Genomic DNA, 26,021 nt, shown 5'->3' with positions numbered 1-26,021 from the left:
GATTGATAGATGGATGGACAAATGAATTGATGAATGGACGGATGGATGGACGGATGAATAAATGGATGGATGGATGGATGGATGGATGGATGACTGGATGGATGTACAAACTGATGGGTGGAGGAATGGATGAATGGACGGATGAATGAATGGATAAACGAGTGGACGAATGAATGGATAGACGGATGGATGAATGGATGGAGGATGAATGGCTGGACGGATGAATGAGTGAGCGGGGGGGGGGGCGCGGAGGGATGATGGACGGCCGGCCGGACGAATGAGTGGCGGGCGGGGGCCCCCGCTTCCGGGGCGAGAGGGCGGGACTTCCGGCGGCTCGGGTTCCCCCAAGATGGCGGCGCCCGTGTCGGTGCGGGTGGAGTTCGGGTGAGTGGCGGCGGGCGCGGGGGGGAAGGGGGGGCAGACCCCGGGCCTCGGAGTCCCCGGGACCTGGGTTCTAATCCCGCGCCTGGGGGCCTTGGGCGAGCCCCTTCCCTCCGCTCCAACCACCTCAGGGGGAAAATGGGGACGGAGGCTGCGAGCCCCGCGGGGGACAAGGATGGGGCCCAACCTGATGAGCGCCTCTCGGCCCCGGCGTCTAGTACGGCGCCCGGCACCTAGTGAGCGCTTCGTAAACACCCTTAAAAAAATGAGAGCGGGCGAGGCCTTCGCTCCTCGCCCACCGGTTGTGACTCGGCGGGGTCTTAACCATACGGAGCCGCATCCTTTTTGCCAAGGCCCGATTTGTCCAGGAACCAATTCTTATTTTTAATAATAATAAGGGCATCTGTTAAGCGCTTCCTAAGTGCCAAGCACTGTACTAAGCCCCGGGGAGGATCCAAGCTCATCAGGTGGTCCACGTGGGGCTCCCAGTCTTCATCCCCATTTTACAGATGAGGACACCGAGGCCCAGAGAAGTGAAGGGACTGGCCCGAGGTCACCCAGCAGACAAGTGGCGGAGTGAATGAATGAATTCATGAATGAATTTATTATTTATCATTTAATGTATTATTTATTATTATTTATTATTCATAAATAATTTAGTGAATGATGGTGGATGAAAAATAATGGTGATAATAATGATGGCATTTGTTAAGCGCTGTTCTAAGCCTGGGGAGGATACAGGGCCATCAGGCCGGCCCACGTGGGGCTCACAGTCTTAATGCCCATTTTACAGATGAGGGAACTGAGGCCCAGAGAAGTGAAGTGACTTGCTCTTGCCGTTGAGCCACGTTGCTTCCCGCCTGTCCCGGTGGATTCGGGCCTCTGCCCCACGGCTCCTGCACCTTCTTTTGGGCAGGGATCGTGCCCTAACGCATAGTACAGTGTTCTGCACATAAAATGCGGTCCATTGCTTGGCGGCCCCCCACCCGTGCTGGGCTTCGCGCTCTGCTTTCCTCCCAGGTCGTCCGTGTCCACAACCTCGGTCCCCATCTCCTTCCACTTCCACCCAGAGCCGTAAAGGGGATGAAATCCTTCTGCGCATTCATTTAGTCGTATTTATTGAGCGCTCACTGGGTGCAGAGCACTGGACTAAGCGCTTGGAATGGACAATTGGGCAACAGTCCCTGCCCAACGGGCTCACAGGCATCTATTCTGGGGGGAAACTGAGGCACCAAAGGAGGGAGCTGAGATAGTATGAGGGGTCAGAGGTAGACTGGGATGGACATTCGGAATCCCACTTCCCAGGCCTGAACACCCCCATCCTTTGCGAGTTCTCGCGTATTTCTTTTTTCTGTGTCCCTCTAGCCTGTAAGCTCGTGGTGGGCAAGAAATGTGTTTACCAACTCTGTTTTTTCTGTTGTACTCTCCCAAGTACTTAGTCATAATAATAATGGTGGTGTCTGTTCAGCATTTACTATGTGCCAAGCACTGTTCTAAACCCTGGGGGTGGGTACAAGGTAATCAGGTTGTCCCACCTGGGGCTCACACGCTCAAGCTCCATTTTACAGGTGAGGGAACTGAGGCACGGAAAAGTTAAGTGACTTGCCCGAAGTCACACAGGTGACAAGTGGCAGAGCGGGGGTTAGAACCCATGACCTCTGACTCCCAAGCCTGTGCTCTTTCCACTAAGCCGTGCTGCTCTGCACACAGCACTCAAATACAGTTGGTCAGCAAAAACAGTCTATATGTATCATAATAATAATTGCGGTTTTTGTTAAGCACTTACTATGTGCCAAGCGCTAAGTACTGGGGAAATCAGGTTGGACACAGTCCTTGCCCCATACGGGGCTTGCAGTCTTAATCTCCTTTTTGCAGAGGAGGTAATTTAGGCACAGAGAAGTTAAGCGCTCAAGATCACACAGCAGACAGGTGGCAGAGCTAGGAAATCCAGGTCCATCTGACTGCCAACCCCGTGCTCTATCCACTGGCCACGCTGCTTCAGTGTCCTAGATATGCTGTAGGATATCTTAATTGATCAAGCCCTTTGCCTTGTACCGTGTGCCACTGACTTTATAGACCTAGGTCCCAAACCTCGATTCTTTGGCTACACTGTCCTGTTTTATCCAGGCTTGAGAGCTTTCACGCCCCAAATCATTAAGATGTTTTTTTCGTATCCGAGAGCGTCTGTGTACCCGGGTGCCAAGATGCCAGCTTGGTTGTGCCATCTCTTTCAGGGATGGTGAGTCTAAAACCGTAAATCCCTTTGACCAAGGCAACACGCACCTAGGCTCCTTAATTTGGCTCAGGCTCTTGGACAGTGGAGCACTAGCAAGATAAATGCTTGGCTTCTCCCTTACGCTGTCAGCTGCCTATCCTGCCCCCAGGGTTCGCTGCTGCTTCCACCACTGCCCATTACTGCTCTGAAATCATCCACTCTTATTTTTTTATGGTATTTGTTCCACACTTCGTATGCGCCAGACACTGTCCCAAGTGCTGGGGTAGGTACAAGCTGATCAGGTTGGACACAGTCCGTGGTCTACGGGGGCTCACAGTTTCTTAATCCTCATTTTGCAGCTGTGGTAACCGCGGCACGGAGAAGCTGAAGCGACTTGCCCAAAGTCACCGAGCGGACAAGTGGCCGAGCCGGGGTTAGAAACCAGCTCCTTCTGACTTTCGCACTGCTTCTCGTGGCCTAGTAGCCCCCCTGCTCCCACTGTCTTCCTTTCCTTAGCTTGACAACCCCAGTTCTTATCTTTGAACCCAAACAAAAGGACCAAGCCCCATCACCAACGTGACCCTCCTTCCTATTTTGTTTCTAATTCCTTTTCTGTACCTTTCAAGATTGAAGCTCTGCTTATAGAGAGAAAGGTCTGATTCACACTTTTCTTCTCCCCATTGTCCTTTAGACTCCCACTCTGTGCCTTCCTATAAGGCTGATGCTTGCAGTCTTCGCTGCAGTTCCGGTCATATAATGCAGTCTGCCCATAATTTCCACGTTGTTGGTTTTCTCTCGGTTCTTATCGCAATTTTGAGGGCAGGCCATTTTGGCCCAATCCCGGATATTTTGTCAAGTCTTCCTTTACCTGAGGTGTGACAGAGACAATACCCCACAACTGTTTTTTTCTTCACTTAGTTTTTTGTGTTATTTTATAAATTCTTATGTAAGCAGGTATTCTGTGTCAAGCACTATTCCAAGCACTGGGATTAGACCTGTTGGAGCTGGACTTCCAGACGTGCTCATCCCAGGCCTTTGACAGACTTGGGAATTTCCAGTAAGGGCTGAAAAGTCTCAAAGTGGTGTGTTTCTAGCTTATTAGAAGCACCATAGCCTAGAGCATAGGGCAAGGACCTGGGAGTCAGAAGGACCCAGATTCTAATCCCAGCTCCTCCACTTGTCTGCTCTGTGGCTTTGGGAATTTCACTTTTTGGTGCCTCAGTTACCTCATCTGTAAAATGGGGATTGAGACTGGGAGCCCCTTATGGGACAGGGCCCATGTCCAACCCGATTTGCTTGTATCTGCCCCAGTGCTTAGTACAGTTCCTGGTACCTAGTGGGTGCCTAACAAATGCCGCAGTGATTATTATTATATCTCTGAAACTTGTCCCCTCCCAGTTCTCATCACCACTAAAACCCCTGCCCTTGTTTCACCCTCACACTCAGAAGAAAACATGGGCACCTCTGTGTAAAATGTGTTACTATGTGGCCAGCACTGTTCTAAGCCCTGGGGTAGATACAAGGTAATCAGGATTTATTTATTTATGGATTTATTTTGATTCATGACAGCTGGAGCCAGCGGGGAAAAATCATAGATCCAGGGAGGAATGCCATCTTCACATCCAGTTCTGACACTCCTTACCCTTCCTCCCTAGTAACCCCATGCTTTCCTGGTCTATCTCCAACTTGATGTAGGGAATATTTGGTGGGTGAGGGGTGTTCATTCACTAGTGTTTATGAAGTGCCTACTCTGTGCAGAGCACTGTTTTAAGCACTCGAGAAAACACGAAAGTGTTAGAACACGTGATTCTTATCCTCCTTCAATCATATTTATTGAGCACTTCCTCTGTGCAGAGCACTGTACTGAGCACATGGGAAAGTGCGCTACAACAATAAACAGTGACATTCCCTGCCCACAATGAGCTTGTGGTCTTGAGTAGGGGAGACAAACATCAATACAAGTAAAAAAAAAATTGCAGATATGTACAAAATTGTTTTGGGTTTGGGAGGGTGGAAGAGCAAAGTGATAAATAGAATTACAGATATGAACATAAGTGCTTTGGGGTTGAACGGGGGGAAGAGCAAAGGGAGGAAGTCAGGGCGACGCAGAAGGGAGAAGCTCCTCATGGAGCTTACAGTCTAACGGGGCCTGGATGGAGAGGGTCATTATCTCATTATCGGGAACAGTGACGGGAAGCAAGCACCATAATACCCGTTGTCAGGGCCAACATCCCGGCCCTTCCCATCGACCCTCACCGGGTAGAAAAACCAAGCAAGTTGGCAGTCAGCATAAGTGTTGGTGCAGGGTTAGGAGAAAAGAAGAAAATCTGCTGGGCAGAGAGGTCCTTCAGTAGGCTGACCCTCGAGGTCCTTCCGCTCTCAGGCTGGCCCTTGGACTCCCGTGATCGGATCTTGAGCCAGGTTATTTTCCAGCTCCCTACTGAGCACACCAGCCAGGAGGAGCCGCTCATCTGCCTGGGGTCCGGCTCAAAAAACCCTCCAGCACTGGAGAAACCTCCAACGAGGCCCCGCTCTCCCCCTCCCTTCGTGGACCAGCAAGCCCAGCTGCTGGTCGGTGAGTTCTCCATTGATCCAGCTTCGTTCTCCCTCCAGCGGAAAGCCCCACACAAACCAAATCCCCGTGGCTGGTACTACCGGGCTCTGCCACGGCCTGTTGTTTACCCAGCCGTCAGCCGTCCTCGTCCTTTGCCTCCCCCCTCATCCTTCTCCGTCCCCCAAGATGGCCATCACCTCTTCCCGAGGCAAAGAGCCCCCCGTTCTATTCTCCCCCCGGCCACCCGCCCCTCTTCCCAGCTGCTGCAATTCCCGATCTCCACCCTAGAAGAAAGCGCATCTCTTGGAGGCGCGTAAATGGAGGCTCTGTGCACCGTTCACAGCTGAAATAGCCCCAGCAAGCATGCCACAGATGGGCCTTATCTCTCCCTCCACATTTCTACAGCAACAAAGTGTGACCTTGTTTTGATTACAGACGCCCCATGTTTCCCCTGTCACAACTGCCTTGGCTCGGGCACCCTGTCTTGGGCTCTCGGTGGTCTCTGTTGCTCATCAAATCACGTTACTTGTGGGAGAAGGAGGGAGGGGGCCGGGGTTGATGGTGACTGTGTGTGCTTCGGGAAGGGATACCACCTCGCCGCGCCCCACAAACTGACCCGCCACCCTCCTGCTGAGACCCCAACAGGGATTCAAGGTAGTCTTAGTGAGAAAACCTCACCCACTCCCCCTGACTGGGATTGGTTCTGCCATCCCCCCACTCCGCATCCTGTTCAGAAGTGTATATGACTTAGCCCCTTAAGAAAGTCAAAAGCTCCAGCCAAGAGACAAGGTGTCTGGTTTAAAATCTTGGTAACTTGGCCTCCTTGTACCTGAGTTTCCTCCCCTCGATCAGGGAAAAGAGCGTGTCTGTTTCTTGATGTGGTTTTGATGGTTAGTGGGATGGGGAGGTGAGCGGGGTGCAATACGGACAGGAGTTTTGGTGTGTGATATGGAGCAGCCAATCGATTCATTACTCAGTGTCACGCAATAACACTGTACTAAGCACTTGAGAGAATGCAATAAAATTGGAGAAGCAGCGAGGCCTAGTGGACAGAGCACAGGCCTGGGAGTCAGAAAGACCTGCTTTCTAATCTCATCTCTGCCACTTATCTGCTGGGTGACCCTGGGAGAGTCACTTGACTTCTCTGTTCCTTGGTTCCCTCATCTTTAAAATGGGGATTAAGACTGTGAGCCCATGTGAGACAGGGACTGTGTCCAACCTGATTAGCTTTTATCTACCCCAGTGCTTAGTGTCAATTGTATTTATTGAGCCTTTAATAATAATGATGATGATAATAATTGTGGTATTTAAGTGCTTACTACGCGCCAGGCACCGTACTAAGTGCTGGGGAGGATACAAGCAAATCAAATCGAGTCGGACACAGTCCCTGTCCCATTTGGGGCTCACAGACTCAATCCCCATTTCACAGATGAGGGAACAGAGGCACAGAGAAGTGAAGTGTGCCTCTGAGAAGTGAAGTGATTTGCCTGAGGTCACACCGCAGACAATTGGAGGAGCCGGGATTAGAACCAAATGACCATCTAACTCCCAGGCCCCAGTTCTATCCACTACACTGTGCTGCTTCTCGCTACAGAGCACTGTACTAAGCGCTTGTGAGAGTACAGTACGACAGAATTAGCAGTCATGTTCCCTGCCCATAACAAGATTACAGTCTAGAGGGAGAGACAGACATTAATATGAATAAATAAAGTGATTTAATAAATAAGTACAGTGCCTGGCACATAGCGCTTAACAAACACCATTAAAAAAGGTACATGATGCTTGCCCTCAAGAAACTTACAGTTTTGCAAGCCACACTAAAGAATATGACAGATAGGAGGAAATAAGTATATAAGATAAGTAAATAAGGGCTACAAAGGTTTGAGAGGACTCGGAGGATTTGGTGTCATGCAGTTGCTGAAAATGGGAGTTGAGGAAAATAGGTGGGAAGATTGCAAATGTGTAGGAGAAGCCCTCCAGGGAAAATTAATTTCAGAAGGACTTTGAAGATGGGAGAGCTGTGGTCTGTCAGGAAGCAGGAGGGAGTTCCAGGTGCGGGGTTGGGGGAACATGAGTGAGGGGTTGGCAGGAGGAGAGATGAGAATGAGGCGCAGGGAGTAGGTTAGCTTGAAAGGAACCAAGCGTGTGAGCTGGGGATGTAGTGGGAGAAGAGAGTGGATAAATAGGAAGAAAGCTGATTGAGTGTTTTAAAACAAATTGTCTGCTCAATGCAAAGAGCAATGAGCAACCCGTGGAGGTTTTTGAACGGCAGTGTGGAGAAACAATCCGGGCAGCAAAGCGAGGTATGGACTAAAGAGGGGAGAGGCTGTAGGCAGGGAGTTTGGCCGGGAGACCGATACAATAGCCAAGCCGGGATAGGACAAGTGTCTGGACCAGCATAGTGGCCATTCAGCTGGAGAGGAAGGAGCAGATCTTGGAAATATTTTTGAGGAAGAACCGACAGGATTTGGCAACAGACTCAGAGAGGGGCGTGGGGTCAAGGATAATACCAAGGTTAAGACCTGAGATACTAGAAGTGAGTAGTGTTTTTCACTGTGGATGGGGAGGTTAGGAGGAGTAGATTTGGCAGGGAAGATGAGGAGTTCAGTTTTGGACTTATTACGATGGTATATCAGCACTTATGCATCGAGCATCGTTCTAAGCATCGGCGTAGATAGAAGCCCACCAGGTCTGACGTGGTCCCTGTCCCACGTGGGGCTCACAGTCTAAGGAGGTTAGACCTGTTGAGCTTGAGGAGCCAGAAGGACAGGAATCCCGGAGGCAGGAGGAAATGCGAGATTGCAGAGGACAGCAAGGGTATGGATCAGAGTTTGTCTACAGAGCATCATTCCGGAGAGAAGACCAGGTGCGCTTTGGTGGGGCACCGGGGGAGTCCTTGGACATCAGCCTTCCACCTATGTAGCTCGGGTCCCTGGACTCTGCCCTTCCACTTCTGCTGCTGGGGACCTGTACGCTTCTTCCCCCACCCCGGCTCTCCTCTATGCTCTCCCACCCACGGTCCTAAGCCCTTTCTCTGTCTCCGTCCAAATTGCAGAGGTGGAGTCGAACTCCTGTTTGACGGCGTGAAGAAGCACCTGGTGACCTTGCCCAGCCAGGCAGAGCCCTGTGAGTAGCTGATCTGTGCAGGCTGTTCCACCAGCCCTGCCAGCCCATTGTACATGTTCCCAGGGTGGGAGGGGAGAAGGGAGGGAGGAGGAGGGGAGGGGAGGCAGGGAGGGCTCCGCTTGCTCTGCGTGCAGGAGGTAATGGATTGGAACTCCCCAGCGGCCCTGCCATCTCAGCAGGTAGTGGTACAACCACGGGAAGGAAATCCCCTCCACAGAGCCACGTGGGGGCTCCCCCCAAAGCAAACAAACACAACGTCGTCAGTTCCTTGAGCGTGCTAGGTGACCATTTCTAGCAGCTTCAGAGATCCCCTTTGCCTCCCCATTCGGACTTCCGCTCTTACCTTAGGCCCTTCTGTTCCCAGGGGAGACTCTTCAATAGCTTTTTCACACAGGACCAGCCCTGCCCGATTACCTCAGTCTGGCTACCTCCCTCGGGTGAAGGAGACCACTTCTCCTACCTCAATCAGACTTTAAGCTCATTATGGGCAGGGAACATATCTTCCAACTCTGTCATGCTCTCCCAAGCACTTATTACAGTGCTCTGCACATAGTAAGCACTCAATAAATATGACTGAATCAATCATATTGATTGCTTTCTGCGTACAGAGCACTATACCAAGACTTGAGTGAGTACAATATAACAGATTTGATAGGCACATTTCCTACCCAGGAGCCTGCAATCTAGAGCGGGGAGACAGACACTGATATAAATAAACTACAGGTATGTACAGAATTGCTATGGGATTAGGGGTTGGTGAATGAAGAGCAAATCGGGGTGACGCAGAAGTGGGTGGGAGAAGAGGAAATGAGGACTTAGTCTGGAAAGGCCTCGGAGGAGATGTGCCTTCAATAAGGCTTTAAAGGTGGGGAGAGTAATGTTGTCTGTCCGGTAAATGAAGAGGGAGGACCTTCCGGGCCAGAGGCAGGGCGTGGGTGGAGTCAACGGCAAGGTAGATGGAATTGAGACCGGTAGATGAATCAGACTGAATAAACTCTGAAAATGCCCAAAGTGGGGGTTGGATGTGGTGTAGATTTGTTGACCAGCCACTGCTTGTAGCAAGCCAGCCAACCAGCCAGCCACTGCTGTCCCTTCCCTCCTGTGCTCCTCCCTTTCCAGACACGGATACGGACACGGACACACACAAAATCTCTCTTGTACTCTCTCTCTGCCCCCTTTCAGTGTAAACCCTAATTGCTTTTCTGTGTATTGGCTCCCTGGAAAGGCAACAGGGGAAGGTGGCTTTTTTCATTTTTTTTTTAATGGTATTTGTTAAGCGCTTACTATATGCCAGGCACTCTACTAAACGCTGGGGTAGAGACAAGGTAATCAGGTTGGACACAGTCCCTGTCCCACATAGGACACTCAGTCTCTGTCCCATTTGTCTCACTCCCTATTTTCCGGATGAGGTAACTGAGGCACAGAGAAGTGAAGTGACTTGCCCAGGGTCACACAATTGACAAGTGGCAGAGCTGGGGTTAAAACCAGGTCCTTCTGTATCCGTTAGGCCACACTGCTTCACGTTTCCTGTGTTTCAGACAGCCAGGAAAGTTAGCCCCCAAGCTCAGGCCCCAGTCTGTAGCTGTGTGTTCAGGAACTGAGATACAGCACCCAGAGGCTTGCTCCAGGGAGAGAGCCACAGGGGTCAACAGGTTGAAAAGTTGGAAGGACACAGGAGTCGGGATCATTTACCCTGGACACTAGCTTGGGGATCGGGGAAGATTTGAAGAGGACTGCGTTTTACAGAGAACGGTAGTCACCGGCTTTCCATTTTTTCAGAAGGCTGAACAAGAGGAAATGGGCTGAGATAGCAAGGGGAGGTTTAGGCTAGAAAGCAGTCATTCACTCACTAGTATTCATTGAACACTTACTGTGTGTAAGAGCACTGTACTAAGAGCTTGGGACAGTATAAGTACGACAGAGTTTGAGAGACACCATCCCTGCCCTCAAGCAGCTGATAATCGAATCGAGGCAGGAGACAGGCACTAAAATAAATTGTAAGTAGGGGAAAGTAACAGAGTTAAAAGATAATCGAAGGGGAGACAGGCACTAAAATAAATATAAAATTATTTTATAAATAAATAAATAGGGGGAAGCAATAAAGTTAAAAGATATGTACTACCTGAGGGGAACGGGCAGCAGTGGGGAGTGAGAACCTGAGATTTTAGGTGACAGGGTGGACCATAATCTGACACAGATGTCATGATACAAGGAAAACGCTCCCGTTGGAGGTATAGTAGAAGGTGAAACGGGTAGCTGAGAGAGGACCATCCCTGGAAGTACTTAACATTAGGTCCCGTTTGACAGCGTATCCTCTGGCTTGGATGCAGTTCTGCCTCGAGGCAGGGCGCTAGGCCAGGCCAACTCCCTTTGAGGTGATTGTGATTATGTGAAACCCCCAGAGCCCTCAGCCCACCAGAAAATTGAGTCCAGGGCCTCTCTCCCAGAAACGAGCTGCCTGGGTTTGGGTTTGTCCGACAAGGAGGACAGGAACGGGGAGAAGGAGCCCCCAGGGGAGAAATGGCCATCGGGATGTGGCAGAGCCCTTCTCAAACAGGTCACTGTGCACCTGCTCTTGCCTCCGCCCGCCGCCATGGACCCTCCTCAGCTCCGGGAGTTTTGCACAGTGGCAGGTCTGTGAGCGGCGCTCACTGGGCCTCCCTGGGAATGGAAGAGCTCCAGCTCCACTCAGTTGGGCAGAGGGGAACGGGCCTTGGGCGGGAGCGATCCAGGAAGAAGGGGGTGGGCACCAAGGGGCAGCTAGCGGAGTCCTCCCCGGTGGCGGAGGCCTGGGGTGCCCTTGGTTTTGCCCACAGCTGGATAGTTGTTGGAGTTGGGGGTGTGAGCAGAGGAACCTTGGGGATTTTAGTCGGGGATTTTAGTTTCTTCTCCCAAAAGCCCTCATGCAATTTCACAAAGCCCCTTCAGAGAGGGAGCAGAGTTTCTGCTTCCCCAGAAGGGAAACTGAGGCTCACACTGAGGACTGACTCCAGGCCTCTCTCTGGGGGTTGAGGCTGCTCTAATTCTCCCCCTGTGGTCTAAAAGCAGGTTTTTAGAGGATGGTGATTCTCATTTGTCCCTCCTCCGCCCTGAGAAGAAAGCAAAAAGAGATGGGTTTACACAAGGGAGGTGGAGCTCTCGAAGGTTCGCATGGCTGCCTACCTGCCTACCTGCCTGGCTGGAGAAGCTTGGGCATCTGTCGATCAATCAATCAGTCTCGACCTGGAGACCAGGTGGCTGTAATGAGACGTCAGCTCCCGTCCCGAGGAGCCGCCCGGCCCCAGCTCTGGGCCTACCGGACCAGGTCCCGTTCCACAGGGTTAGCACCCTTGGCAGTGTCCTGGCTTTCCTGTACTCTTCCTAGCACTTAGTACAGTGCTGTGGACATAGTAAGCACTCAGTAAATACCACTGATTGATTTTCCTCTGAGCCCTCCCATCAAACAAAGCACCAAGCTTCCTCCCTGCACCTCTTCTGACATACAGCATTCCTCCAAGGACACCTGGCAGGAGGGCTCCTGGCAGGAAGACATCTAGGAGGAGAACTCTTTGCAGGGGGACACCTAGCAGGAGGAACCTGAGTCTTTCCCCAGCCCAGCCCCTTCCCATTTATAGGGTGGCCGTGGTGTGGGGGAGGGAGGGAGCTTCAGTAGCTCTTTAAACTGCTTAGCATGCGCTTCACAGCGGCTCCCAGCGCCAGCTGTTCCTTTCTCCTGCCGCCCTCGCCCTCGGCTCGCTGGGGCTGTTTGCAGAGCCCCCCCAGCCCCTGTGCAAAATTGCTTTTGAAAAGAGCCACTTTCTGCTTAATTAAACAATGAGGAGCCAGTCCCCTCTGCACATCTGTAAACCTCCTTCTGCAAGCGCTTTATCCCACAAACTGCTCCATTCTTACCCCCATTCACTTGTAAATCGACTCTCTGATGCCCCCCCACCCCCCTCCTCCCGCTCCCCTCTTTGGTCTTTTCTTCTTCCCTTTTAAGTAAGGCTCAAGGGGCTGAGGCGGGCTGGGGGCAGGCAGAGGAGAAAAACCGTTTCATGGCCCTTGTTGGATATGGCCGGGACATTAGGAGAGCCACCCGGATGCTACTTCCCAGAGCAAGGGGTCAGACGGAGGAGGAGGGGGTGGGGTGGGTCAGGACGACAGTGACTCTGGGTAGGGCTTGGTCCTGGCTGGGGGCGGGTGGGCAAGGGTGTTGCGGGGAGGATTCCTGGAGGGCGAGGAGGGAGGGTTGACTGGCCGGCTAGCTGTGGGCTGTCCTTGTTGGTAGGGCCCAGCTGCAGGCCTTCCAAGGACATCTCCCCGAGGGGTCTCCGAGAGGGCAGTGCCAGGCCACGTCTGGCAGGGGAATCCCCTTCTGCGGCCTCCCCTCGGAGGAAGTGTGAAGCCTCTCGTGTGGTCACGAGGAGACGGCGTCTCAACTCCCCTTCAGCTGCCGCTTTGGGACGGGGGCCTTTGGAGGTGGAATTATGGGCCGGAAACTTGGCCCTTTGATTGGGACCAACCGTTAAAGTGGCCGAGGGCCCCCACCCGTAAGGGCTGTTCCTCCTTGGCCTCGCTCCCGGGGACACCCCAAGGGGCAGAAGCCAGGGCCTCGGGGGCTCCCGGCCTTGTTCCCTACCATGTCTAACTGCCCCACACCCGGGAGCCCGGGGGTCGGGGTGGCACGGTGTGGGCCGAGCTGCCGTGAGGTGAGGAATCAGCTGCCGAGTCCCAAGGGTTCCCCGCTGGACTGCTGCAAACAGATTGGCCGAGGGGTCCCGGGAGAGGAGCTCCGAGAAGGAGCCCCATCACCTCTGGACTGTCGCGCTCAAGCCCGGTGGCGGATCTGGGCCCGCAATCTTCCAGCTGACAACCTCCTGAGATGTGGGACCCGAATGGTCCAACTCAAGGGGTGATGATACTGATAATGTTGTTCATTACTGTTTTCCTTTTAGATAATAATTTAGTGATAATTATCGATGATTAATTAATGTAATGACGATTATTATTCTGGTATTCGTTAAGCGCTTACTATGCGCCAGGCACTGTAGTGAGCCTGAGGTCGTTACAAGCCAATTGGGTTGGACACAGTCCCTGTCCCACGTGGGGCTCACAGTCTCAATCCCCATTTTGCAGATGAGGTAACAGGCAAGGAGACATGAAGTGCCTCGCCCAAGGTCACACAGCAGACAAGTGGCAGAATCGGGATTAGAACCATGGCCTTCTGACTCCCAGGCCTGCGGGACGAGGTGAGGGAGCGATCCCCAGGCAGTAGGGAGTAGTCCCGGCCGCCATTTTCCTCCGTTCCGGGTGGCTCCTCAGCACCTGACTGATGCTGTGCTTCCCCCTTCCACCTCCCAGCCTGCCTTTGGAGAGCCGCCATCTGGTAAGGGAGGGCATTAGCATAGTCAGGCCTTCCCTGGGAGAAAGAAGGAAAGCCTTGGAGCTGAGCTGGAACCCTTCCCCCACCGCTAAGCACCTTCACCGCTCCTGGTCTCCATTTCCCTTCCTTCCTTCTTCCTCCCCACCATCACACCCCTCTCCCCGGGAGCAGAGCCGAGGAAGGTTGGGACGAGGCCGAGTGGGACCCTTCCGAAGGGAGCTGTGGATTTCCTCCCCCCCCCCACCCCCCCCCCCACCCCCAGATCCAGTCTGGGGAACAATAAGGGCGGAGAGGCAGGGGCCTCACCATGGTAACGGGCAGGCGGGTGAGAATGTGGGCGGGGCCAGGGGGTCCGCTGGAGTTAGTGACCTCAGCAAATGGGAGCAGGGTCTCGGGCACCATGATGAACGAGCCGAGCCCGGGTCAAAGGAAGCGTCTCCTCCCTGGGGGTGGCGCTGCCCGGGCTGGCCAACGGCCCTGGTTGCTTATCTGACCTCGCCATGAGGAGGGCAGCAAGACCCTCCTCCTCCTCCCCAAGCCGGCGTCCAAGCCCCCTCCTCCCATAAACCCCAAGGTCTGCACCCGGCGAGGCTTGGGAGGAGCCCCATCCCGCTGGGCGACTCCAGTTTGGGATCGGAGGCCACGGACTCGGGTTCCGGGGTGGGGGCTGGGCGTCCAGAGCGCTGTCCCTGGGGACCGGGAGCTGCTGGGTTGAGGCGGGGAGCGTTGTCCAGGGCCCGGGGAGACAGCTGGGGTGAGTGGGAGCAGGGGTTAAAGAGGGCAGCCCCGTCCTTGCGTTTGGTATTCCAGGCACTCGCCAGCGCCGGCGGTTCCTCTGCACACAGAGCCGCGCGCCCGCTCCCTCCGCCCATTCCCCGCTGATGAATCTGTCAGGCCTGGGCGGTTTTATCGAGCGGGAGGAAGATCTATGGGCCCGAGGCTCCCCGCCCGGCCGGGCCAAGATGGAGGCTGAGGGAGACGAGGCCCAAGGCCCCCCTCTCAGAACAGCCAGGTGTGAAGCCGGGCGCTAGGCGGAACTCATATGGACACGTACACATAAACACACACACAGGCCCAGAACGAACTTGAGGTCATGCTGGTTCTGGACGGACCTGCGGCCCACATCTCCAGGCCCTGGGGCCCTTGCTTGACCCTGGGTCGGCCTTTGGGCCGAACCCCGTTGGGGGGCGGGAGAAGGAGGGAGTACCAGGCAAGATGGTGGGCAGAGAAGAGCAGCAAGTCCTTCTTGCCCTCTGCGCTGCTATTTCCCTTGCACTAAAAGGGCATATGCCAATTTTCCCGATTACTGTGGTGGGGTTTTTGTGCTTTTTTTTTTTTTCAAGTCATACTTTGACATCATTTTTCTCAACTTTTGTGGCTCAGCATTACTCATCCCATTGCCCCAGGTGGGGAAACTGAGGGCTAGAGAGGAGAGGGCCTAGGTCAGGGTCACACTGCACAGTGGCAGCAAGGTTGGATCTGTCCCCCTCAGCCCCACATCGCAGCTGAGCTCCCCTCTCGCTGCTTCTCACACAGGAGAGACGATGGCTGAGTGTCTCCAGACCCTCATCAAGCCTATCCCCGTTGAACCCAGGCAACACCCACCAGCCCCGCCAAGACTGAGTTTCTGATGTACAATGACATGCACGCTCACTGCAGACCAAAGGGATGGGATACTTGGGGGTGCCAACCCTGCTCACGATCCTGGTCCTGGACCCCCGCCCCCTTTCTCTAGGAAGATAAAGAATATCCCTCCACCCGCCCCAGAGCAGCAGGGACATAAGCAATTATAAGAATGTGAGCTCTGTGTGGGACAAGGGACTGGGCCTGATCTAATTCCGTTGCATCTATTCCGGTGCTTAGCACAGTGCTTTGGCATATAGGATGAGCTTAATCCCATCATGAGCAAGGCAGCTAGTAAAGCAGGTGGGGATGACCCATTTCCAGCTGCACTGGTGCTTGTGCTTAGGTTCCCCCCCGCCCCCCGCCGCCCTCTCTCTCACTCTCCCTCTCCATCTTTCCCCTCCCCTTCTCCCTACTCCCATGCAGCCCCATGGCAGAGCCAGCTTAACGAGGGGTGGGTCTAGGGAATAGCCGGCCGGGGAGCCAGGGACCTAGAGGGAGCAGGAGAATCATTTGTCAGCGTCTTCCAGGCCGGTGACTGATTCCTCCCTCTCCTCAGCCTCCTCCAGAGGAAATTAACTGATGCTATCGCTCCCACAATTGTTTTTTTTTTTCCTCTCTCCCCTCACAAAGGACGTATGCCAGCAAAGGCGAAAGCTGCGTCCTCTCACCCTCCAGAGCCAAGATACATTCTCCTCATTGGGTGCTGCGGTTCAGCGCAACGGGAGGGTTCCTGAGAACCGAGAGCGGGGGGGAATTGGGCTCCAGTGCAGAGCCACAGCGGTCAGCCTGTTGTCCGGCTGTGTGATAGACTGGCAGGCAGGAGGACCTCTAGCCTACTCCGGACAGGGGGTTCATCCGCAGCCTCCCCTCAACCCTTTTTCCAGTGTCCCCCTATGTCCCTCTAGACTGTAAACTTGGGATAGGCAGGGAACGTGTCTATTTTATTATTATATTGTACTCTCCCAAACACTTAATACAGTGCTTTGCACACAGTAAGCACTCAATAAATATGACTGACTGACTGAATACTCCTGATGCCTAATCCAGATCCCTCCTTTAAAAAATAAAAGTGTACGTTAAGCCCTTACTTTGTGCCAGGCACTGTTCCGAGCACTAGGGAGATCCAAGCTAATCAGGTTGGACATGGTCCATGTCCCACATGGAGCTTGCGGTCTTAATTCCCATTTTATACATGAAGGAACTGAGGCACAGGGAAATTAAGTGATTTGCCCAAGGTCACACAGCAGACAAGTGGCAGAGCCGGGATTAGGACCCAGGTTCTCTGGACTCCCAGGCTCTACCCACGAAGCCTCTTGGCTTTTTCAGCTCTTGCTGCAGTTGAAGCTGTTCCTTGTTAGACTTTCAGAGGAGAGGTAGAATGTGGTGCCGGATTTCACTGCCAGTGCTCAACATTTGTGGAAGGGAGAAATTTTCTGTACGTACGTGGTTTGCAAGCAGACAGTCACCCATGTGTTCAGGGATCGGTTGCTCTCTTGTTCGTTGACACTTCAGGGTCTCTGCCCCAGGGGTACGAGTGGGGTTGGGGCAACTGAGCCCAGTCTCCGGGGCAACTTGAGGACTCAGGGGACGGTAGGGGTGGGGGAGTAGTGATGGAATTTCATAATTTGTCTTTCCTCAGGGGACATCCGGCACCTCCTCGTTTGGATCCAGAGCAACCTGCTGAAAGAGCGACCCGAGCTGTTCATCCAGGGAGACAGTGTGTGAGTCCTCAGTCAGCCGGGACGGGCTTGTCGGGGGTGAGGAGGGTGGGAGGAAAGAATGGTGGAGAAGATCTTAGCGGACGAGGATCCAGATGGGTCCAGATGGCTTGGAGAGTACCTGGGCCCTGGAGGATCCTGCACAAGCTCCAGGCCTTGTCTCGCAGCCCTTATCTCCTCATAATTTTTGTAAATGGTCTTTGTTAAGCACTTACTATGTGCCAGGGACTGTACTAAGCGCAGGGATAAGCACAAGCTACTCAGGTTGGACACAATCCCTGTCCCACATGAGGTTCACAGTCTTAATCCCCATCTTGCAGATGTGGTAACTAAGGCATGGAGAAATGGAATCTCTTGCCCATAATTATAATAATAAGGATTATGGTATTTGTCAAGCGCTTACTATGTGCCAGGCTCTCTGTACTAAGCACTGGGGTAGACACAAGCAAATCGGGTTTGACATAGTCCCTGTCCCATGTGGGGCTCCCAGTCTCAATCTCCATTTTACAGATGAGGGAACTGAGTCACAGAGAAGTGAATTGACTTCCCCAAGGTCATACGGCAGACAAGTGGCAGAGCCTGGATTAAAACCCATGACCTTCTAAATCCCATGCCCGGGCTCTATCTACCAGCTGGGTGTAGAACCCAGAAACTTCTGAGTTCCAGGCCCACACTGGGCCACACTGCTTCTTAAGGAAAAAGGAATCTTACCTATGGTAAGAGGGGGAATCAGGGGCCCAGATTGGGAAAGGGACTTGTCTGGGAATCACCCAGTAAAACAGACTTGTCATCAGCCCATGGAAACTTCCACCTGTCCTGCAGCGATTCGTTAAGAGGAAACTTCCTCTCCCTCCACTTCAGTGTGCCTCTGCACTGCCACCGTCTAGATTTTTCCTGCTCTCAATCTAGGTTTGGGATTTTTTTTTTCCCCCAAGATGGAGGGGTGGGGAGAGAAACTTAGTGAACTAGCCACATGGGTCGGAGTGTGTGTGTGCACGCACACGTCTATGCGTGTATGCATAGTGTTGTCAGTCCTCAACTGGACCGCCAATGGCTACAGCTCCACTGACTCTTCCAGCCTTTTATTGGGATAGTGGCCGTTGCCTTCTCCTGGGCCCGCTTTCTCTCCCCCTGCCCGCGCACCCTAGATCATGCTTGTCCCCATCCCCATCAGCTATGGACGGGGAATGGACAGGGCCGGGGAGACCTCCGAGCCACCTTCCCCCTCTTTCCTCCTCAGCCTTCACGCACTTCCTGGCACCCGATCGAGCCTCTCCAAGAAGCTGCTGGGATCGATCTGCTGGGAAATCGCTTTATTTTTAAAACGAGGCCAGCCTGGTGGAAAAGGGAGCATGCGACTCCGAGCTGGGCGCAGGCAGCTGCGGGGCAGAGGGAGGGAGGGAACGGGTAGACCTGCCCTTTTGATCCCGATCCGCAGGGTGCCCCAGACCCCGGGAGCCAGGAGGAGCTGGCCACAGGCCCTACCCACCTCCAAGAGGGTGGATGATCCTGTTGGTCTGCCCCTCCTGCTTGCCGTCACTTTCAGCCTCCCCAGGTCATTCCCTCCCTGAAATTAGATCTGTCCCACGGCCCTCTGCTACCGAGGGCTGGAAGCCTCGGGAGAGTTATTGCAAGGAGGGTAGATCAAGAGGGAAGAGGCTGAAACTGTAGCATGAGAAATTCAGGTTAGACCACAGGAAGAGAGGCCGCTGGCCTAGTGAAAAGAGCATGGGGCTGAGAGCCAGGAAACCCATAAGTTTTTTTTTTCTTTTTTTAATGGTATTTGTTAAGCACTTACTATGTGCCAGGCACTGTACTAAGCATTGGAGTAGATACAAGCTATAATCAGGTTGGACACAGTCCCTGTCCCATGTGGGGCTCACAGTCGTAATCCCCATTTTACAGATGAGGTAACTGAGGCACAGGGAAGTGAATTGACTTGCCCAAGGTCATACAGTAGGCAAGTGGCAGAGTTGGGGCTAGAACCCAGGTCCTTTTGACTCCCAGGCCCATGCCGAATCCCAGTTCCACCACTAGTCTGCTTTGTGACCTCAATCAAGTCACTTAACTTCTCTCTGTCTGTTTCCTCCTCTGTTTAATGGGGATGAAATACCTCCTCTCCCATCCTCTTGAGCCCCATATAGAACAGGGACTAGGATCAGGGTCCAATCTGGTTATCTTGTGCCTACCCCAGTGCCCAGTACAGTACTTGGCATGTAGTAGATGCTTAATAAATACCGTCATTAAGAACTTTTTAGAATAATCTTCTTTGAGAATTTAGTTAATTTGTCCTTTGAATTCAAAGGTGACGCCAGCGACTCTGAAGTTTCTTAGGGTGTATGGGTGGCTGAAGAGGCCACAGTGAGATTCAGTCTCAATCACACCAGGTGCCGATGGAAATTGTCCCTGGGAATAGGAGGGCAGCGGAATGGAAGCTCCGTGAGGTCAAGAACCTTTATGGGCTTAGGTTCCCCTATCTTTCTCTCTCTCTTTTTTTAAATGGTACTTGCTAAGCCCTTCTGTGTGCCAGGTTCTCTACTAAATGCTGGGGAGCTACAAGCTAATCAGTTTGGACACAGTCCTGGTCCCAGATGGAACTCTCGGTCTCAATTCCCATTTTACACACGAGGGAACCGAGGCCCGGAGAAGTTAAGCGACTTTGCCCAAGGTCACACTGCAGACAAGTGGCAAAGCCGGGGTTAGAACCCAGGTCCACTGAGTCCTGGTCCCAGGCTCTTTCCGCTAGGCCACGCTGCATCTCTTGAAGGTTCTGCTTATTCCACTGTGGCCGTTAGGTGCCTTCGTCTCTTCAACCAACTCCTCTGTCCCGCAGGCGGCCCGGAATCCTGGTGCTGATCAACGACGCCGACTGGGAGCTTCTGGTTAGTACCAGGGGCTGTTACTTAAAATCCCTCACACCAAAGCAGTTCTACAAGATAAAACCACCTGGACCTTCCCAATGGCAGACCCCCAGGTCGATCTTAGTGCCCGCCTAGGGCTGGACCAAACCCAGCCAGGTCCACGCTTGAAGAGATCAGAGGTTGAGGGGGCAGAAGGTGAAAGAGAATTAAGCCCGGGCCTCCCTCTGTCCGGGGATCCAAGCGCATCCTTCCCAGCAGCAGCAAAGCCCCCGTCCATCCATCCATCCATCCCCCCGGCCGCCCCTTCCTGTCAGTCAAGCCCCGCTGGAGGGAAGGAGTGAACAGGAGCAGAAAGCCCTGGGCCGGGAAGTGGGCCTGATCCCTGGACTTCCTGGCCGCCGCTGCCCTATAGGGTGAGGGCAGGCGTCCACTCGGGGTTTTGGCCATCACTGAACTGGATGCCTCCCATGGTTGGGGGGAGGGTCTGGGGAGTGTATGGCTGTGGGGGAGACGGACAGTCTTGTCCACGGATTGAGTTCTCCAGCTTCTCACCACCAAAACTTAAAGAGAGTAGGAGGTCCAAGCCCCTCTGTCCCCTGGGTCCAGTGTCCAACCTTCTTCCCAGCTTCTGCCCAGGTGGGAGGGAGTAATCCTCCTCTGCTGGTTTCTGATGACCTAACTCTCTCTTCCTTTCCCTCTTTTCCCCCTTTCTCTCCCCCTTCAGGGTGAGCTGGACTACCAATTGAAGGACCAGGACAACATTATCTTCATCTCGACCTTACATGGTGGTTAAAATCCCTGAAAGCCCAGAGGCAGAAACCCTCAAGATGGGGGATCAAAATTAAAAAAAAAAAAAAAAGGAAGACTCAACCTTTGCCCCCTGGGCTCTCAGGGCTGCTCAGGGTGCTTCTGGCTGGCTGGCTGTCAGGAAGGACTAACCAGTGACAGTAAGAAGCCCAAGCCCCCCTGCAGTGGCTCCTGGAACCGACTCCTTTCTTTCCCACCTTCCCTCCTTGTCCCAATCTCCTCCCTATTTTTCCGTCTCCCCAGCTCTCCCTCCGGACAGGGAAATGAGGCCAAGCACTCAAAACAAGCAAGGGAACTGGAGGACGCAGCTTTCTCCCTCTCCCCGGCCCCAACCAAACTCAGCAGATGGACCGCCCCTTGGCCAAAAGTGCCTTGACGTCTTGTGTCTATCCGTGTTGGGGTCCGGGTGGTCAAGTGAGGAACCGAGTAGAATATTCAACCCCAAGTGGAGTCCCTGAGGGCCCTGGTTAGGGGTCCTAGTCACCCTTCTACCTCCGGTTCCATTCCTGGAAAAGTGGGGATGAGCCTCCCAGCAGATGGACTAAAAAGACCCTGAACAAGCACCCCTAGGGTAGCGCTCTCTGCCTCTTCCACCCCAATCTCCACAACTGGCTTCAGGTTTTCCGAGCCGCTCCAGCTTCTCCTCTCCCTCTGCCTCCTCATGCCCTGGGCTTCAATTTAGGGCATTACCCCAGGTCAGACAGGCCACCAGCCGACCTACCTCCACACCCCTCCAAGAAAGGACTGCTGCCGGTCAAGCCCCGCTGGAGGGAAAGAGTGGACAGGAGCCGACAGCCCTGGGCTGGGAGGTGGAACCGACCTCTGGACTTGCCGGCTGCCACTGCCCAGTTGGATGAGGGCGGGCGTCCGCTCTCTGGTGTCACCCGGGATTTTGGCCATCACTGAATGGGACGCCTCCCTTGGGAGAGGGAGCCTAGGGAGTGTATGTGGAGGGGCGGGAGGGAGGGGGGACGGATTGCAGCCTTTTGACCCCAGATTGAGTTCTCCAGCTTCTCACCACCAAAACTCAAAGAGAGCAGGAGTCCCAAGCCCCTCCCACCCCGCAGATCCGTCTGGAGGCCAGCGCCGCAGAGCTTGTAACAGCCGGTGTCGGGCAAATAAAGGCCTGCATGCTTGGCGTTTTTTTCTTTATTGCCTGGAGCTTTGTCCTCCACACGCTCGGACCGGACAGGGGCTGGACTCCACTCCAAACTCGCCAGGACCTCCTGGCTGGCAACTTCTTGGTATTTAGCAGTCGTCTCCTTTGCGTGTGGGTGGGTCAGAAATGGACCCGGAGGCTCAGGAGTGTCGCTCCCAATCAGTCGTTTTTATTGAGCGCTTACCATGTGCGGAGCACTGTTCTGGGCCCTTGGGAGAGTACAATATAACAGAGTTGATAGACACGTCCCCTGCCCACATCGAGCATAGAGTCCCCCGCTGCTGTCCCTGGCCTTCAGCCCTACTGTGACGAGATGTCCCAGAGGTTGATTGCGAGGGGCCCCCTTGACAGCCTTCGGTCAAGGGGCAGGGCAAGCAGTTGCCCTAGAGAAGAGCGGGTAGGCTGGAGTGGGGTGGAAGTGCCATCCTGAACCCAAATTATCCTTCCCCCTCACCAAAAGGGAGGCCTCAGGTGCCCCCTACCCTCGATACCCAGCTGGGCACCAGCAGCCTATCAGTAGGACCTGGCCTGACCCAAATTTGGGGGCTTCAGTGGGGCCCAGCCCTTGGATGACCTACTGTTGCCCCTTTGCCTAGAGTCTGCAGGCCCTTCCCCACTCCCTCTCCCAGGTGCCCACCTCCCAGCCCACGGCTAACCAGCTGCCACCTGCCTCCAGCCACTCCCCGAAACGGGAGAGGCGGCCTACCCTAGGGGATGTCCCTCAAGCTATAATAATTGTGGTACTTGTTAATAATGGTATGTGCTGAGCACTTACTTTGTGCCAGGCACTGTACTAAGCCCTGGGGCAGACAAGGTAATTGGGTTGAACGTAAGTTAAGCCCTTACGCGCCTGGCACCATGCTAAGCACCGGGGTAGGTGCGGTACATGTAGATCGGTATATGTAGATCCCCGCCCCGCATGGGGCACAGAGTCCAAACAGGAGAACCGTTATTGAATCCCCGTTATACAGATGAGAAAACTGCTCCCATTAAACTGGAGGTAGGAGAGGCAGAAAATGTAAGTAATGGGACCCTGAATCTGCATGGGGCAAGGCAGGGTGGATGTCCCTGCAGGCGGGTGAGTACCTGTGTTTCTGGCCATGGCTGCCTCTCACCCTATCAGATAGTATTCATTAAGCGTGCGTGCGCACACGCATGCAGCTATACAACCGTCGTCGTGGCTGTGCCGGTGTGTGTTGGTGTGTCTAATCGGGTGGCTCCTCATTTTCGGGCCTTTGCTGTGTGTGAGTCCACGCCTCCGCCGTGGGTAAGGAGCGGAGGTGGATGTGAGGCTGAGTCTACATCCTTGCGTGTGTCTTTTGAATGCCCAGGGGAGCCGTCTAGTCTGCCTTGGTTTCTGTACTGGTGTGGGCGAAAATTAATTTGTGGATGTTTGTGCCTTCTTCCTTGTGTGCGTATAAATATTGGAGTGACTGAACTTCTCCGGGGCTGTCTCTGTCTCTAGCCGGGCGATGAGTGGGGTAGCTGTGGCCAGGCGACAGTTTTGACGGTGGATCAGAGTGTGCGATGGTAGGTGTTGAGTTTCGGGGCCTACCTGTCTTTTAGCGTGGCAGCCTAGGCTAGGGTTGTCCGGGGGAGAGAAAGCGCAGGCCTTCCCCTGCTCTTAACCTCCGGGCTGCGGCCCAGACGGGCTCCGAGCCGAACCTTTGTCCAAGCCCTTAGCCGGGGTGGGGGCAAGGAGGGTTGAGACACCACCCCCGGTGCCTCCTCCAGCCTGCCCCGCTCCCGACCTGCCCCTCCGCCACTTCGGCCTTCCGCTCTTCTCCAGCCAGCCCCAAGCTTCCCACCGTCTATCCGGCCTTCCCGGCTCCGGCGGCCACCCACGCGGTTGCGGCGAGGGAATTCCCAGCTTGGCCCGTCGCCCCACGCGGGGACTTTTACCTGGCCGGGGGCGGGAGCGCGTGGAGCCAGCCCATCCTGGGGAGCTCGGCTGCCCCCGCCGTTCCCGTGGGGGGCGGTCCCCGTGGCCCCGGGAAATCGGGAGGGGAACCGCAGCCCGTTAGGCGGGAGATGGGCCGGGCCCGCGGAAAGCCATAGTCCCAAGTCGAGGGAAACGGGTCGTTTCGGCTCCCTGGGGATGTTGTGTGTGTGTGAGGGGAGGGTGTCTGGGTCTGTGTGGTCTGTGGGTGTGCGTGCGCGGTTGTAGAGGGTTGGGGGGGGATCCTCCTCCCTCTTTCCCAGCTCGATGGAAGAGGCGTCGGTGGGGAAGGGGGGCCTCGGACAGGACCGGACCGGCGGGACAACTCACGGGTTTGCTGGGAATCGGACCTTCGAGCCCCGAGACAAACGATTTCGGGTGCGGGGGTCCCCCCGTCCCCTCCCGGCAGAAGTCGGGGAAAGCCGGAGCCCCGGCTCCGGCCCGCAGCCCGAGGTCACCGAAACCCCGCGGCGGGACGGCCGGGACCGGGGGACGCCGGGGTCCGTCTGGCGCAGCTCGCTCGGGACGGTGGGTCCGGGGCCGCCCCCGGCCGGTGTCCGGTCCTTGCCCGGTCCTTGCCCGACCCGTGTCCGGCCCGCGTCGCGCCGGGAGCCCAGCCACAGATGTCCAGTCACAATTCTCGGTTGGCCGCAAACTCGCACAAGAATTGCGTTTGGACAATCAGCGGCGGGGCCCCGCTGGCTCGGTTGGGCCCGGTTCGGTTGGTCCCGGAGATGCCGCCCCGGACGCCGGGGCCTCGGGAAGGCAGGTCCGCGCCCGGCCCGGCCCGGTCAGGTCCGGTCCGGTCCGGTCCGGTCCGGTCGGTCTCCTGCCCGGAGGTCCCGCTCCACCGGGAAACATCCGTGCCCGGGAGTGCCCACGAGCATCCTCCGCCGGGGGGCCCCGGGCCGTCGCCCTCCAACGGCATCGGCCAACCGGACGAAATCCAGGACCCGCCCCCGCCCCGGACAGTGTCCGTCTGTCCGTCCGTCCGTCCCCAGCCCCCAGCCCGCCGGACGCCTGGGTCCCCGGCTCACGGCCCGAAGGCGAGCGACGGTGGCGGCGACTCCCTCGTCGCCCCGGTGGCTGGACAGGACCGGACGGGACCGGACCGGCCCCCGGCGGCCCCCAGTCCCCCGGCCCTGGACCTCCCGGGGAGGAGGGAGGGCGGGGGGCTCCGGCCGGGGCCGGCCCGGGGGGCGGTGGGGAGGGGGAGGGGACCCGGTGTCCCCGGCGTCCCCGGCGTCCCCGGCCTGGCGGTGTCCCGGTGTCCCGGTGTCCCGGTGTCCCGGTGTCCCGGTGTCGGCGACGAGGCGCAGGGAGAGCGTCGGCCGGCGGCTCTGGCGTGTCGGGGGCTCGGGAGGGTTTTTAGTCGCCCCCTCCAACAATACGGGGCTTGCAGTGGAGGCCGCCGAAGAATGGGGATGGGCTGCAATTGGTACTGGATTTGAATAACGCCACGGGGAGATCAATGGCCATTGTGTCGGCGGGTAATGAATCTCCGCTGTCTCCAGAGCCGAGCCTCGCAGCAGCTGCAACCTGCAGCCAGCCGGCTCTTAAAGACACAGCGCGGACCCTCCCCCCCAACACACACACCCCCCCTCTCTCACACACACACACCCCCTCCCTCCCTCCCCGCAGACCCCCCGCCCCCAGGCCCGGGACCCCTGGGTCCACACTCAGGCCTCTGTCCCTCTGTCGGGCCCGGTCCCCGCGGTCCAGCTCGGGGAGGCCCTGACCCTAAGCGGCCCCCAGGACGGGACCGTCCCGGGATCCCGGCTGATCCCCCCCGCCCCAAATCCCTCTCCCGGGCCCTAGTCCTCGGATCCCATCCCCTGCCGGCACCCTCCTTCTCCGGGGTTGCAGACCCCCACCCCCCAAGCCCTCACCCCCCAACTCTTCCCCGGGACCGACCCCCAGGCCCTGTTCCTCAACCCCATCCCTCCCGTCGGCGAACTCTCTTTCCCCGCAGCCAGCGCCTCTAATAATAATAATAATAATGGTATTTGTTAAGCACTTACTACGTGCCAAGCCCCTTTCTAAGCGCTGGGGGAGATATGAGGTCACCAGGACTGGTCATGGGGGCTTGATAATAATGTTGGTATTTGTTAAGCGCTTACTATGTGCAGAGCACTGTTCTAAGCGCTGGGGTAGATACAGGGTCATCAGGTTGTCCCACGTGAGGCTCACAGTTAATCCCCATTTTACGGATGAGGTAACTGAGGCACAGAGAAGTTAAGTGACTTGCCCACAGTCACTCAGCTGACAACTCT

At 55.3% G+C, this 26,021-nt stretch overlaps 1 protein-coding gene and 1 non-coding gene across 2 annotated transcripts; one reads left to right on the top strand and one right to left on the bottom strand.

Moving 5' to 3' along the window:
- The first annotated feature begins 312 nt into the window (after positions 1 to 312).
- URM1 (ubiquitin related modifier 1) lies at positions 313 to 21,802 on the top strand. Its single transcript, XM_029063652.1, has 5 exons — positions 313 to 384; positions 8,206 to 8,276; positions 16,904 to 16,985; positions 19,816 to 19,864; positions 20,568 to 21,802. Exons 1-5 carry the CDS (start codon positions 350 to 352, stop codon positions 20,634 to 20,636), a joined length of 306 nt encoding a protein of 101 aa, XP_028919485.1. The 5' UTR covers positions 313 to 349; the 3' UTR covers positions 20,637 to 21,802.
- A 2,538-nt stretch (positions 21,803 to 24,340) lies between these two features.
- Positions 24,341 to 24,462, bottom strand: MIR219 (microRNA mir-219). The gene has a single exon (NR_034680.1). It is a non-coding gene; the product is annotated as a microRNA mir-219 (primary transcript).
- Between the last annotated feature and the right edge of the window lie 1,559 nt (positions 24,463 to 26,021).

This window comes from Ornithorhynchus anatinus, chromosome 4, assembly GCF_004115215.2.
Source record: "Ornithorhynchus anatinus isolate Pmale09 chromosome 4, mOrnAna1.pri.v4, whole genome shotgun sequence".
NCBI classification, from domain to species: domain Eukaryota; kingdom Metazoa; phylum Chordata; class Mammalia; order Monotremata; family Ornithorhynchidae; genus Ornithorhynchus; species Ornithorhynchus anatinus.
Note: the sequence above shows the minus strand (reverse complement) of the source record. Positions and strands in the feature narration are given on the sequence as shown.

Excerpts from the sequence above, each read along its gene's own strand:
- URM1 (XM_029063652.1), top strand. The coding sequence starts at position 350 with ATGGCGGCGCCCGTGTCGGTGCGGGTGGAGTTCGG. Across the intron at positions 16,986-19,815 it reads TTCATCCAGGGAGACAGTGT|GCGGCCCGGAATCCTGGTGC; the intron begins GTGAGTCCTCAG and ends TCTGTCCCGCAG. Across the intron at positions 19,865-20,567 it reads ACGCCGACTGGGAGCTTCTG|GGTGAGCTGGACTACCAATT; the intron begins GTTAGTACCAGG and ends CTCCCCCTTCAG.